General features: G+C 41.6%; 2 protein-coding genes across 4 annotated transcripts; both read left to right on the plus strand.

Moving 5' to 3' along the window:
• Window positions 1-398: 398 nt before the first annotated feature.
• star (steroidogenic acute regulatory protein) lies at window positions 399-3220 on the plus strand. The gene is made up of 7 exons (XM_040154185.1): window positions 399-602; window positions 882-989; window positions 1155-1285; window positions 1505-1663; window positions 1768-1952; window positions 2134-2227; window positions 2369-3220. The coding sequence occupies exons 1-7, from the start codon at window positions 539-541 to the stop codon at window positions 2486-2488; spliced, it is 861 nt and encodes a 286-aa protein (XP_040010119.1). The 5' UTR covers window positions 399-538; the 3' UTR covers window positions 2489-3220.
• A 1409-nt stretch (window positions 3221-4629) lies between these two features.
• On the plus strand, window positions 4630-14859 carry elmod3 (ELMO/CED-12 domain containing 3). Of its 3 annotated transcripts, none has more exons than XM_040155708.1 (14): window positions 4630-4719; window positions 6044-6496; window positions 6720-6867; window positions 8743-8814; window positions 8938-9012; window positions 9100-9169; window positions 9546-9608; window positions 9726-9814; window positions 10412-10535; window positions 10671-10793; window positions 11148-11278; window positions 11623-11699; window positions 11824-11951; window positions 13245-14859. In XM_040155708.1, the coding sequence occupies exons 3-14, from the start codon at window positions 6766-6768 to the stop codon at window positions 13493-13495; spliced, it is 1305 nt and encodes a 434-aa protein (XP_040011642.1). In that variant the 5' UTR covers window positions 4630-4719; window positions 6044-6496; window positions 6720-6765; the 3' UTR covers window positions 13496-14859. The 3 variants fall into 3 exon arrangements, with proteins under 3 accessions (XP_040011642.1, XP_040011641.1, XP_040011640.1); XM_040155707.1 differs by having other exon boundaries at window positions 6044-6417; window positions 6753-6867; XM_040155706.1 differs by having other exon boundaries at window positions 6044-6396.
• Window positions 14860-15238: the final 379 nt, after the last annotated feature.

Below are 15238 nucleotides of genomic sequence, written 5' to 3' on the forward strand. Positions count from 1 at the left end.
GAAAAGCCAAACTGAATGGAATTTTTTTTGCCCTTAAATTCCACAGTGAGTGTTTAGGCTGTAATGGACCATGATAGGATGGATGAGTCACTCAGGGTCTCTCCCACTGACCTCTCTTTTGGATTCTCTCATCGCTGAAGAGAAACTGTTTCTCCTATGTCGCCCACTGCCACAGGAATGTTAGTGTGTGCATGCGTGAGCAAGGCAGTGGGGCTGGGCACTGGACGTTATCTGACACAGTGTTTGTGAGATTCTGAGACATGCTCATGGTGTCTGCGAGGCAACCTTGGTGACATGGCCGTGACATGTCTGTTTATCTTTGGTGATAGCACGGTGGCCTTGTGAGCAGTGCTCTTATAAATACAGACACTCTCTAGCGCCAACAGACAGAAAGCCAACCCCTCTCTACAGCACTCTCAGCTAATTGTCCACTTCTCTCAAAACTTTACAACTCAGCCAGATTTTGAATCGTTGTGTTCTACTTGATTTAACAGTTTTCCAATTTCCTTAAAGCTGCTAGAAGGTCCTGTGAGAGAAAATGCTGCCTGCAACCTTCAAACTGTGTGCTGGCATCTCCTACCGGCATATGAGAAACATGACAGGTGAGTGAGAGAATCCAGTTTTGACAAATATTCAGCACCGTTGCCTTGGCATAGTTTTCTCCTTGTTTTACTTTAGGCTCAAAAATGCACATTTTCTAAGTTGAGTTCTGCATGGAGCCCAGACTCAGAGTGGCTGAATGAATGAATAAAGACAGAATAAAGCCAAATGTTTTCTTATTATATTATTCTCTTGTGATTTCCTTTCTTTTGATACACTGCACATGTAATCAATGGATTTAATATGGTAAAAACTGTAAGCATTTTATCTGCGTCTCCCAGGTTTGAGGAAGAATGCCATGATGGCCATTCACCATGAGCTGAACAGACTGGCAGGTCCAGGCCCCAGTAACTGGATCAGCCAAGTTCACAGACGAAGCTCCTTTCTCGGTGAGTTGTTACACGTGGTCATTTGAGTCAATGAAATGCAACACAGATACACATAATGCAAGACTTTATATTACATGTAATACTACTATTTCATTCTAGAAATACAGTAACATAATTGCGGGAAGTTAACAGACAAGATTCACTCGTTCGCCGCTCTGTTTTAAGGTTGTCGGATTAAAGAGGAGGACGGATACAGCGAAGAGGAGATGTCTTATGTGAAGCAAGGTGAGGATGCGCTGCAGAAGGCCATCAGCATCCTCAGCGAGCAGGACGGCTGGACCATTGAAACTGTAGCTGTGAGTATTGAGACAGTTTCCACAGAGTAGAATAATAGTTCACTGAAGTATTAAGCTATTTCAAAAGTTATTGCCGTCGGTAAGTTGCAAGGTTAATTAAAGGTGTATTTCTCATGACTGAAAAATCTTGTGGGAATGTGATATACGCATCTGTGTATTGTTTCAAATTTGAAAGGAGATACTTGAATACTTCCAGTGCATGTTAACGCCCCTCCACAGGCAAACGGAGACAAAGTCCTTAGTAAGGTGTTGCCTGACATTGGGAAGGTGTTCAAGCTGGAAGTGATGTTGGAGCAACATCCTGACAATCTTTATGCAGAGCTGGTGGGGAACATGGAGCAAATGGGGGAGTGGAACCCTAATGTGAAACAGGTCAAGGTAAGAGGAGTTGGAGTTGGAGCTACTTTTTTTGAGTCAGAAAAAGAGATCATCTACATGTCTATCCAAGACTGTCTATATAATTTCACAATGTGATCCCACAGATACTTCAAAAGATCGGCGCGGACACAATGGTTACCCATGAGGTGTCTGCAGAGACCCCTGGGAATGTGGTGGGACCAAGGGACTTTGTCAGTGTCCGTTGTGCCAAACGCCGAGGCTCCACCTGCTTCCTGGCTGGAAAGTCCACACAGCATTCAAAAATGCCCGAGCAGAGAGGTGTAGTCAGGTGAGTCAAGGGGAGGCACAGTGGGGGAAGTCATTTAATTGGTGTGATATGTGCAAACATTTTTGTGTCTGTAAGGAGAAATGAATGGATAGACTAATCGGGCTATTTGTGTGCAGTGGATGGATGGATATACGTCATGCTGTTTAAAGCAGTGTTGTACATTAATCATTACGTTTTTCAGAGCGGAGAATGGGCCTACCTGTATAGTTATGAGGCCCTGTGCTGAAGACCCAAATAAGACTAACTTCACCTGGTTACTAAATATAGATCTAAAGGTATATGACCGCCACACCTGAGTTGTGATTTGCAATAAAATGTATTCAGGAACTAGAAGTAAAAACTGTAAAAAAAAAACAACAAAAAAACAAAAAACGTTAATCCAATCTAAACACTGGCTTTGTCTTTGTCTTGCACAGGGCTGGATCCCAAAGACAATCATAAACAAAGTGCTCTCTCAGACGCAGGTGGACTTTGCCAACCACCTCAGGCAAAGGATGGCTAATAATGTTTCTATGGAGATGGCTCATGCCTGCTGACACAAGATGCCACTTGAGCTTTGGCACAGTGCGCTCAACAGTGGCAGAAGAGCAACCCCTGCTCATTAAAAAATCATATAAATCTGTTTATAACAGCTGAACAAAATAAGAAAATCCAGAGAGTATTAAGGAGATCAGATGAAGATGATGCCTGTCTGAGATCTGAGCACGAATGTCGGTTTCACTTGAAAAATGTGTTTTTTTCTTGCCCCTATGAATAGAAGATCTGTCATGAGATTTTGCTTCACTGACACCAATCTTACACATTGTGTGCCTTGATTGCTCCTGACACATACATCCACATCACCTCCTTCCACCTTGGCAGACACATTGAGCAAGTGTGAGCAGTAAAACATGTAACACAAACAGCATATTGTTTCCTTCTGATAACACCCCAGTTATTGTCCCTCTGTGCCATGAGATCAAACTTTTATTTCAGTGTTTTTATTTATTGATATTGCACAGATGTATGACATTACAGTGACTGCCAAGTAAATAAACGATTGCAATGTCATTGATATTTATGTTTTTATTATGCTGTTGGAGAAGGAGAAAAGCAGTTTGGAAAATGATAACTCTGTCCTATCCTGATGCACGAGAAGCTTGTAAAATATTTTGATGGGCATGCTTAACTACAAAGATAAAGCGAGAAAACACAGCTCACGTGTGTACTTTGAAAAACTAACAGCATCTCAAGGCCCATTAGGGGAAAAAAATACACAAGCAAAACAGAAAACTGAACAGAAAACATAAAACCCATCTTGGAAACTACAACTGCAACTACACAATTACTCCACTTTGACAGGGGGGAGATGGATGGTGAAGGTTCTTTTTTAAGCCATGGAAAATGTAGATCATAAAAAAAAATGTCTTCCTTTTGCCTGATGGGTTTTCGGACTGACAGCTTGCCAGAATGAGCAGGTGTTTGGCTATTCAGATGTGTGAGGAGCCCAGCAGCGAGCAGTCCAGTGTGAGCCAGCAGCACATTCCCCAAGATCAGATAACGGCGGATCTAACCCCAATCAGGAAATCTGTCTTCCATTGTTGCCAGTTGTGTAACCTTTTTCCTATTTTGTGTAGTTTTGCTTGATCCAAAATGTTTTGTAACAGCTCATTTTGGAAATCTTGGATGTAGTGCAGATTACAAGGGGCCAGGGTGAATTAACCAGATGAGTGGAGGTCTCACTCTGTCTCATAGGATTTAGTTGGCTGCAAGATACTACTCCAGCACTCTGTAATTATGCCATACTGAAGGAAATTTCTGAGATGAAATAGGAAGTTATGGCTGGCTGTAACCTGTGAACTGTGATAGCCGTTTTTTAGTCTTTCCCCATAAACTTTTTGAGAGTTTAGGCCCAAGAGAAATGCCCAGTTTGACTGAGCCTGACTCCAGTGTGCATTAAAAAAAAAAACACAAACTTCAGCAGAATAGTTCCAAGTGCTGGCTTGTGTAATGCAAAACAAACTTTTTTTTTTTCCTTGAAAGAATGTTCCAGAGGGTAATAATTGACATCTGCTTGAAATCCCTCAAAATCTGAACATAAGCAGATGTGAGGAAAGTTGTACCCACTCAGAGATCTTGTTCTATTATTTGTGTAATGAGAGGAGTGGAGAAATTCTGGGCAAAGAAAGGGAAAATTATTCAGCGCAGATACTGTAAGTTGTGTAATAAGACCAGGAAGACAAAACAAACTATCTGGCGGTCATATTGAATCCCTGGCACCAAAGACAGCCTTGATTAAATCTCTTTTTCTTTTCTTTTTTTTCTTTTTTTTGTCAACCAATATCCATTTGTGCTTCCTTGACTGAAATGTAGGCAAATTATTGCACTTTATAGGAAACATCAAACACTGTCAAAGTCTTTCGGACCCCTCCAGAAAAGAAAAAAAAAAGAAAGAAAAATATCTCTATATTATAGGCATTTTCATAATTATTATATTCATAATTTGATTCAGAGATTTTGAGCAAGGAAGAGTATCTGTGCTGATGGGATGGGAGATGTAGACAGAAAAGGAGGTCACAGGCTCCCTGCTCTCAGAGTCTACAATACAAGGAGAAGGAGAGCGAGAGCGAGAGAGAGACAGAGACAGAGAGAGAGAGACAGAGCAATGACGTAATGAAGCTAGAGTCCGACAGGAAACCACAAGTCCCAAGATGCAATTGAAATTACCGTGGCCACTGGACGGGGGAAGGGAAGCTGAGATTGGAGGGAGAAACAATCAGAAACTGAGGTACTTTTAAAATGCTTCATATCGCATAATATAGTCGGACAGGCCGTAGCATGTAATGTTTTGTAGCGTATTTGTTATACCTTAAAGCCAAAAGCAGATTTATCCGTAGTTGCTGTCGTATTTGGGGACAGACTCCATCCCCGTTACAGTTCAATAGAGCTACGGCTAGCCCGCTGGTTAGCCTGACAGCTGGTTTTTCTTGTGCTAGCCAGGTCTCAACCACTTAACCACACTTGATATTCATGACACAGTTCTCTTAGCTGTGTGCCGCAGATTTGGGCTGGCTTGCACGCGGCGTATCCAGGCGTTGCATTCTCGGTTTGAGACGAAGCCGTAGCTGCGCCTTTGTGCCTGCGGGGCTGCTATCTGACAAATTGCTAGCTTGTTTGTTGCCACAGATAATGTTAGCTACTGGCGTTAGGCTGCTGCTGTGGCTGTCAAAGCGGCAATGTGTTACAGCAGACAACTGTCATCTGACAAAGAAAAGACTTCTTCGATAAATTTTTTACGATTTTTGTCTCGACACTGTGCCCGTACTCTGCAGTGCTTTACTCTAGCAGTCTTGGCAACGAAATTTAGGCATTTTGTTTGAGTAAAAGTAGCAATACCACATGTAAAAATATTCCTCTACAACTAAAAGACATGCGTTGAAAATGTCACTTAAATTAAAGTACCAAAATAAGAAAAATAAAGTTCTCAATTCAGAAAACATAACCCTGTGAGTCTTACACTGTTGTATTATAGAATTATTATTTATATGTAATATAATATGTAATCAGCGATTTATTGTTGGAGCTAATTTTTGACTATTTCAAGTACTGTTGGGTAGTTTTATCTATCCATAATCTCCATAAAATCATTATAAATTAAATATGTAAAATTTTCATTTGAGAAAAAAGTAGTATAGCTGTCAAATAAATATGATTAAAAGTGAATTGTATCGTATTAGAAGTAGAGCAAGGCTCGAGTAGAGTACAAGTACCTCAAATTTGTATTTAAATACAGAACTTGAGGAAATGTACTTATTTGCTTTACACTGCTAAATTTAGCTTTAGCAAAGAAATAACATACAAAATTAATAATACAAGTTACAATTTTTTGAGGCAATTCAGTTTATAGACCCTTTTCCCAGCAGACATTTTGGCTTGTCGTAGCAGAAAAAACACAGATGTAACTGATAACATGAAACACACCTGCGTTCCACTTAAGTTAGCCAGTTCCAGCGTCCTGATACTAACCATCATGTAGGTACTATTTGATTTGTGTGTGGGTCATTAACAGATGTTTATTAACATTGCATAGTTGATTATTCTTTTTGTTCTAGTTTTCAGATACTGTGTACATATGACAGCTCCTTCCCAGGACTCTGGCCATACAAGAACTCTATCCATGACCCACATCTCACTGGACACCTGCAGCTCTTACTTTGGACGCGTGCTGCTGTTTCATATGAGGCTGAAGACATAACACAGCTTTGGTGCAAGAAAATTGAACTGCACCTGTACTGGTACCCCTGGGTGTGTACTGGATTTATCCTGAGTGCCAGAGTGATGAAGTCGCTCGTACAGGGAGAACCCAGCCCTGAAAAGCAATGCCATCATCCGGCTTCTGTGTGCCTCTGATGGGGCTGAGGAGTGAACCCGCTGGCCAAGCATATCTGTGGAGGAGAGGAAGGAGGCAAGTTTCCCGGAAACTTTTGTATTGATGGATAACCATTTCCCCATGTCAGCTCTTGTACACGGATACCTGCACATCCCTCTCTGAGTACACATTCAAGGTTAGACTTTGGAGTAGCTAATAAAACCAGGCTCCCATCAAAACCACACAGTCATTGCTATTACACACAAACGGAGAATATAATGTGCAAGACATGGATTTCTATTGCCATTGACAGTTTTGTGAGATCATACTGATGACTGTGGACATTGAGTTCTCTGTGTATATGAGGAGAAAATGAGAAAAGCTTAGATACTTGCAGTCACTACAAATGTGCACTACAGAAACCATGGTGGTCCTTGCATCAGCTCCTCCAGCTCACCTCAGTCCATGACTTCAGAAGTCTGTAGAGGCCAGGATCAGGAACACGCTCGCCAGCCAACACACTCATATGCAATGGAAGAAGACACTGATGTTACATCCCATACTGAGGTATTATTTCACCTTTGATCTTAGAGTGTTTACCATTTAATCTCATCCCAGTGTTTGGGTTTACAGCAGTGTAACGCCATTGAAACAGAACAGCAACACCTGCTGTTGTGGTCAACAAAATGGAAGTAGGCGCTATCTGATGGCTTTTGCCATACTGATGTAGTCACCCTCAGGGATAAATGTTCCCTTCCTGCTCTGCACTCTTGTTTAATGTTCATTTGTTTAAGCAGTTCTATCACACGTGTTTAAATTAAGGCCTAAGATAAACAGTTCTACCTCCGCTTTAGCATGAATCTCTGGTCTGGCTTGCTTGGCATGTTTCCATGGCGGCAGCTGACCGGGCATTTCCCTTATCCATGGCTTGGTTTTCTAGCCACAACTCTCTATCCTTGTGTATTGTCGCTTTTGTAAATAGTTGGAAAAGTATAGGCAAGTGACAAATTAAAGGAAAAACCAACATACAGTGTCTTAGTAAGGTGTTGAGCCACCATGAGCCACCAGAACACCTTCAATATGCCTTGACATTGATTCTACAAGTCTCTGGAACTCTGCTGGAGGGATGAACACCATTCTAACAAAAGATATTCCCTCATTTGGTGTTTTGATGATGGTGGTGGAGAGCGCTGTCTAACACGTTGGTCCAAAATCTCCCATAGGTGTTCAATTGGGTTGAGATCTGGTGACTGCAAAGACCATAGCATATGATTCAAATCATTTTCATACTCATTAATCCATTCAGTGAACCCTCATGCTCTATGGACGAGGGCACTGTCATCCTGAAAGAGACCTCTTTTATCAGGATAGAAAGGTTTCATCATAGGATAAAGGTGATCACTCAGAGCAACTTTGTATTGATTTGCGGTGACCCTTCCTTCTAAGGGGAAGAGTGGAGCCAAACCATGCCAACAAAATGCCCCCCACAGCATAACAGAGCCACCGGATCCCCAGTAGGGGTCAAGCATTCAGGGCTGTACCGTTCTCTTGGTGTAACCCACACATGCATGAATCATTTGACCATATGACTTTTTTCCACATCTCTGTAGACCGGTGCCTACGGTTTTTGCACCAGTGAACTCTCCAATGTGCATTCATCTTTGTAATGAGGGGTTTATGCACTGCAACTATACTATAATATCTCTCTCTATGTAACTGTCGACAGACTGTTCTTGCTGACACAGTCTGATCACATCCTGCTATGACATTCTCTTCTGTTTTTCCTTGCATGTCGCACTAATGCACGAGCATCACGGTCATCCAATGTGCGCTGTCGACTACAATTTCCGGCCCTGTTTACTGACGTCTTTCCCATAGATCTAAATGCAGATGTCACTTTAGTCATTGTTCCTATTGAGACACCAGCCAGCTGAGCAGTCCCCAACAATGAACCCTCTTTCAAAGTCACTTGAATCTTTTCCCCTTGACATCTTGATTAAAAAATCAGAATCAACTGGGCCATTTCTGCACTCATTTATTCAGGTATTTCCGTTAATTTGTTACCCATCTGTATGTCCCCTGCTTCGCTGAATGCAACACAACAGGGCAGGAAAAGTTTTCTTCAAAGGAAGTGCACCCTTAAATTACCTGATTCTTAATGTGTAAATCTGCCAATGCAGAAAGCATCCTAATAAGAAAGAAGAAGTGAAGTGTTTGCCAGTGTAATATACTTAAAAAATGTACTTAATATTACTTAATATTTCTTAATATATTTCACAAATGTGCATTTCATTTCAGGGTTGCCATAATTTAAGAAAATCAGCATAAAATGAGGGGTGTAGTTATAATGGATTACGTGTCTTCAAAGGAGTGAAAGCTGCAATATTTTTACATTTGTGTACATGTCTGACACATCTGCTCTGTGTGGCTCCCTTCTGTTAGGGTCTGAATGGTTTGTCCCGTGAATGTAAAACATCAGAGGAGATCACCAATGGACACTCCAACCATAAGCCTGTGAGTACAGCTAAAATTCTAAATCAATTTCTCATTTATCCTCAGTGTAATTTGTTTTTCTTACCAAGTATTTTATTGAGAATTTGCCTGTTTAAAACCTTTTTTTTTTTTTTTTTTCCACAGGTCATGAATGGACTGATTATTGGTCATAATGTCAAAGACCACACGAACGGCAGTGCACCACTCAGATCCCTGCCGGTAATTAAATTTCCTTTTTAACATCTCAATTTAAGCGACATAACCCTCCTTTCATTTAAGGTAATCTGTTATTTGGTTATTGTCCAGATTTCAGCACTGAAGCAGAATGGTCTTCTGCAGACCCTGGCAGCTGGAGGGGACCAGCCTAAGCCCACAGGTAAAACACAAATACTCTCACACAGCCTCTCTTTTGTTTCACATCCTCTTCCCACAGGAATTTGTGAGTGCATCCTAGATACCAGGCAGCTGTTGCAGGTAAAACCTCCCGCAGGAGTTAAGGTTGTCTGCTTGGAGGAAGCGCAGAGTCTCAGTGGCACTCTGGATGATGCAGGTGTTTAGAGAGGAAGAATTTATGACTGAAAATGAACTGGATGGGTGTAGGCCATTGCACCATAGCTCATCGGCTGAGTAGATGCTCATCCCCTTTGAGTGCTACAGTTAGTGAAATTTGTGTGTGGAAAGCTTGTCAAACGATTGAGTGAATTAGTTTGGGGTTTTTTTTTTTTACCTCACCTTTGTTATTCTTTTTACAGAGGAAAATGTGGAGTTGGAAAAGGCCAGACAGGAGTGGGAGGCTCTGGAGAATGTCCAACCAGGTGAGATGCGTCTCGCTATTTCACTTTTTTGCATCAAAATGAAGATAACCTTGTTGAATTTTTTTTGTCTTTAAGTTGCTGTTTTAAAAGAATAACTTTTTATGTAATATCCCCCAGCTCTCACTGAGGACTCGAACCCAACTCCACTCATCTCCTTCAATGAGGCCTTGCAGTTCTTCCAGACCACAGACCTTGGGGACTTGCTAGTACGAAATGCTACCAACCAAAAATTTTCAGATAAAAACTGTTTTTTTAAATAATGGCCAAGTCTCAAATAATAGCAGTGAATGTGGTCCACCTGCAGTATAATGGGTCATGTGGCAAATTCAGCATAATGTACATTTCCACAGCATTATTTCTATAGTGACACAACATTGTCATGTAAAAGCTTCCAAGTGATGGGAAGGGAACTGCTAGAAGCGTTTTATTGTGAAATAGACAGAGGAAGTGGAGTTTGCATAACAGCTGAAACAAGCAGCAGGAAATTAACAAATTAACAGCAAAAAAAGCAAAAAAGCCAGATGAGAACCCAGCGAAATATGACTCAAATAAAGACCTGGGTCCGTCATTGGTGAGGTAAATAAAGAATTTAAATTATGCGGGTGAGAGAGAGAGAAATATCCTTTATCTGCGGTGGCTTCCAACAGCAGGAAAACTTCACCCACAGCTAAATCAATTAACTGTAAAATACAAAAGTCAAGTGGGTTACTTGTGGATTTGCTTAAAAATTGTAATGATAGCTAACTATAGCTAACTATAATTTTAAAGCCGTATTGTATTTTTGTCTTCCCCTCCACCTGTAGAAAAACATCCAGCCAACCATTCGCAGGACAGGTCTAGCCGCTATCACACACTTCCTCTTCGGACCTCCACGACTGCACCGGGAACTCTTGGAGGAGAGGGATCTGGTCTTTGCCATCGCTCAGTGTGAGTGTGTGTTTGCTGGGCCTGTTAGGGTAATCCTCCCGCCAGTAGTAAAACTTATGAGTGTCTTTTATAAACCCCTAATTTTCACTTTTCCATATTTGTGTGTGTGTGTGTGTGTGTGTGTGTTTTCTATAGGCCCTGTGGATAACAGCCAAACAGTCCACATGCGTGTCCTCCAGACCATTTATAAGAGGCTGATTGGCAGTAGGCTGGACTGTCCTCGCTATGGGGCGCACTGGGAAAACATCGGCTTTCAGGGTAGGACACCTGTACACTACTTCACTATAAAAACAGTGGTTCAGATCTGTGGATGTTCACATTAAATTCATCTTGCTAGTGAAATGCTGGTCTTCAATTCCACAATGTAATAGATTCTAATTGTTAAGAAATTTTAAGGTTTATTAGCAAAGGTCAGTATTAAATGTTCCTCTAAATAAATGGATCAGTGAATCAAAATAAATGGCTGTAGGGCCTTTGTGTGATACAGTAATGCAATTATTACTATTTTAGAAATGACAATCTGTATCCACAATCACTGACTGTTCACACCAAACAAGAAAACACTAGGACTGTTTGTGTCATCTCTGTGTTGATCTGTTTTCTGTACTGCAGGTACAGACCCAGCCACTGACCTACGTGGCACTGGTTTCCTGGGACTGATGCATACTCTGTACTTTGTGATGGACCCAGAGACTCTACCATTGGCTAGAGACATCTACAAGTTATCACAACACCCTACACAGGTATCACCAAATCATAAAAGACACTGCTGTAAGGCAGCTTAATCATGTCAGAGTCAGCAAATGCATGCATGCACGAATGTGTTATATTTATTGGAGATGTGTTTTATTTTATATTTCATTTTGGACACTAATCCTTCAGAGAGACAGTGAAACTCCTCCCGCCCCAGGCGTGCTGCTTTGTAGCTGACCCTGACCTTTGTCCTCCCTGCAGAGGGAACTAGAGCCATCCCCTCAGGGATTAATAAACGTGGCTACAAGATGAGCATGTTTCAGGACTTTCTCTTGTAGCCTTTTTAAGTATTCCATGTGGACCTAAGATTCCTTGTTTATTTCCTCTGGTTTAGAACTTTCCATTCAGTGTGATGTCAATCAACATGACGCGCATCGCTCTACAAGTACTCAGAGAGGAAGCCTTGTCCAAGTGAGTCACCGGTGGTCAGTTATTGTTTTACCACATCTTCTGGAGTATGTATGTGGTATGCTGTCTGTTTTTTCCCACAGTATCTCGTCACACCAACGCTCCTCTCTGTCTTTGCTCATACCAGGGAGTGCAATCGTCGTCAACAAGTGGTTGGTGTTCTGAACGAGTTCTACGTTGCCACGTATCTGCACCTGTACCAACTATGGAAGACCGAACAGAAGACCATTGCTGACTCTGGCTTTGTACTAAAAGGTAAAGAAAATGGTTGATTGTTTCTACTATTTGTAATGTGAGGATCTGTCATTCTGTTGCAGATGTATTGAATTGGGGTGAAAAAGTTTTTTTTTTCTTTTTTCTGGATATGATAATACATCAGTAATTCTATAGATCAGTCTGTTGACAGGTCTTGGGGACTACTATTGTGTGAAAAAGTCCCATAAAACCTTTTGTGGCTTTAGAGCGAGCTGTGTTCTGATCTGATAAATAGCCTGAAGTGACATCACTTGAGTCAGTATCGACTGGGTCTGAAGACTATAAGTCTGAAAATGAAAAAATCTGGGGGTGTGGAGTTAGAAAGAACTGAGCTTACCAGACCTTTGCAGCCCGCTCCTCATCTCTGCTGCAGGCTGCATTAGCTGCTACTATCATAACACACATGAATCTCCAACCGAACTGTTGGCAGTCAAGTTGCATTGTGGTTAAAGTAGGTGCCAGGTTTTGCAAAAGAAGAATGTGTGGAATGAAAAAGGCAATATCTCTGGTTCTACTGAATTTATTTTTTATTTTATTTTTTTTCAACTGTCTATTGTGAGTCAACAATGTTATAGGAGTCAGAGGAGTGTTCTTTTAACTTTTGCACTGCCTTTTTGTAAACTCTCTTTAACCTTATTGTAGGATATGAGAGTTGTATGTAATCAGGCTGAAAGAGAAGATATATACCACTCTCATATCTGTCCGTTATTTATGAAGCTACAGCCAGCAGCTGGTTAGCTTAGCTTAGAACAAAGACTGGAAACGGGAAAACAGCTAGCCTGGCTGTGTCCGAAGGTAAAAAAAAACTGCCTGAAAAACAACAAGGACTGAAATGTAAAAACGACAGGTTCATGTCCTGCACTTGCTGTGTATAAACCCTGGTAACACCATAACCAGTCATTATTACACTTGGGTTTTTGTATGGATTAAACAGAGCAGAGATATAATGTGTTAGTAAAGAGTGTTAGAGGTGCTGGTAGGTCGATATTGTTACCATTTTGTTAAGAGCCAGCTGTTTTCCCCTTTTCCCAGTCTTTGTGCAAAGCTAAGCTAACCATCAGCTGGTTTTGGGTCCATATTTAATGGACGTATATGTGAGTGGTATTGACCTTCTCATCTAAGTCTTTGCAAAAGAGCAAATTTGTATATTTTCCGAAATGTCAAACTCTTCCTTTAAAACATGAGTCACACTGATAGGTGTTGAAATCAGCACTCAGATTGCAGAAGCCCAGTAAAACACAGACTGTCATGCCAGCATGAGTCCCACGGTCTCTGTGTTTTCTAACCCTTTAGAAGTGGAGCTGTTTGCCAAAAAGAACCCAAAGCAGATGCTGCGCCGACTAGAGGTCTTCCTGAAAGAGAGGCGGGCAGGTGGAATTCCCCGTGGGACATCGTCAGACCCTCAGGCCCAACAGCCTTCTCCAAGCCTGGGGGAGCGAGCGGTCAGAGCCGGGGCAGGACAGGGAAGCAAGGGAAAGGAGATGCACTTCACAGGAGTGTGTGATCTACCGCCAGACATGGAGGGAGAGGCCAGGCTCATCTAAGATAGACTCTGTTTGAATGTGAGTGTGTGTGTGTGAGCAGTTGTGCTTGTGAGTATATCTATTCGTGTATTTGCGAGTGGCTTACTTAGAGTGCAAAAAGAAGAACCCCCACCAGACCCTGATCTAGGACCTGCTATCTGAACCTTTTCAAACACCGCCACTCCTTCCTTTGATGCTGGGGTGCTGCACTTTGATCAGATTACGCACGGGGGTCTTACAGACTTATATCTTATGTTTTTTTTTTTGTTTATTGTTTTTTCTGTTTTTTTTAAATTAACATAGAACATAGAACAGTCAAATATAAAACGCTGATGCAGGTCAGAAACACAAGATGTCACAAAAACAACAAGAAAGTGAATGTTTGCACTTTTCTGTGGAGTTAGTAGCCAAATCAAGAGCTGCCAAATTCTTGTGGTTAAACTCTACCTGCCTAGAAATCCAAAGCATACACACTTGTGTTCCAAGGATCTCTCAGTCAGGGGGGGGGGGTTGAGTGGCTTATTTAAAAGTCTTAGTTATCTCTCACACTCCAGGATACTGCTCCATCACATGAGCATGCTAACAGCCCATAATGCAACAGAAGGGTAGCATTGTTAGGCGTATTGTTAAGCACTCTGTTAACTAAGAGAAAAAATGAGCAGGTTTCAAACCCTTCTATAGAGCAAACACAAGCAGGTTTTCGCTCAGCATGAGTGGGGAAAACCCCGAGAGGTTACAGAGGCTTTTGAGCAGGGAGCAGGAATTGCAAGTATACGCTGTTCTTAAAATCTTACACAGTAGGCTTTGAATGCAGCTTGCTGTGAAGGTCTAATCACTTTGCATTCTCTATCAGAGTGTGAATGAAATATAGGTGATGTGAAAGATGTACAAGAATGGACACTCAGGCCAGATGTGTGGAGGTATAGCCAGTTGTTGGTGTACTCATGGTGTCTGTTGCCAGGGGTGTGACAGACTAGGTTCAGAGCGCCCAGTTAATATGGGGGAATATATTTTAAATAATTTAAAAATAACTATTTCAGTCCTTTCTGAGGGGACAGCTGTCATAACTTCAGTTATGTACACAGCACTTCAGAATTTTGTTATTGAACTGATGGCTGAGTGACCGTGATAAGGATTTTTAACACTGTTAAAATTCCACCAGAATGTTTGAAAGTCTTCTGACTTCTCAACTTTTCATGGTTAAAACCAAGGAGACACTTCATAACAGAGTCTGTGTGCTTAGCTGGGTCCTGACTAAAGTCAAAGGTCTGGTATGAGCTTTCTCTACATTCCGTTACAAAGCATGTGATTGTAATTTTTTTGACCAGTTAAGATTTATTCCTCTGTGTGTGTGTGTGTGTGTGTGTGTGTGTGTGTGTGTGTGTGTGTGTGTGTGTGTGTGTGTGTGTGTGTGTGTGTGTGTGTGTGTGTGTGTGTGTGTGTGTGTGTGTGTGTGGTGAAATGAATGAGCTGATACTGATGAAGGATGCCTCTCCTAGGAGATGTATGGTACAGTATGCAATCCCAGCTCCTACTCAATGATAATCAAAACGATAGTGCTGTGTGACGATAGAAATCGTTCCTAACTTCAGGGTTTGTGTGCTTGTGCAGTTGAGTTTTGTGTGTGTGTGTGTGTGTGTGTGTGTGTGTGTGTGTGTGTGTGTGTGTGTGTGTTATAACAGGAACTGACTACAGATGGGGTGCTTTCCTCTGCACACAATAAGCCAGCTTTACTAAGTACTTGATCCATCAAGCTGCAATGAA

This window comes from Xiphias gladius, chromosome 19 (assembly GCF_016859285.1).
Source record: "Xiphias gladius isolate SHS-SW01 ecotype Sanya breed wild chromosome 19, ASM1685928v1, whole genome shotgun sequence".
Lineage (NCBI taxonomy): Eukaryota > Metazoa > Chordata > Actinopteri > Istiophoriformes > Xiphiidae > Xiphias > Xiphias gladius.

Excerpts from the sequence above, each read along its gene's own strand:
- star (XM_040154185.1), top strand. The coding sequence starts at position 539 with ATGCTGCCTGCAACCTTCAAACTGTGTGCTGGCATCTCCTACCGGCAT. Across the intron at positions 1,286-1,504 it reads GGACCATTGAAACTGTAGCT|GCAAACGGAGACAAAGTCCT; the intron begins GTGAGTATTGAG and ends GCCCCTCCACAG. Across the intron at positions 2,228-2,368 it reads TACTAAATATAGATCTAAAG|GGCTGGATCCCAAAGACAAT; the intron begins GTATATGACCGC and ends TGTCTTGCACAG.
- elmod3 (XM_040155706.1), top strand. The coding sequence starts at position 6,311 with ATGCCATCATCCGGCTTCTGTGTGCCTCTGATGGGGCTGAGGAGTGAA. Across the intron at positions 9,609-9,725 it reads TCTGGAGAATGTCCAACCAG|CTCTCACTGAGGACTCGAAC; the intron begins GTGAGATGCGTC and ends AATATCCCCCAG. Across the intron at positions 11,700-11,823 it reads AGAGAGGAAGCCTTGTCCAA|GGAGTGCAATCGTCGTCAAC; the intron begins GTGAGTCACCGG and ends TGCTCATACCAG.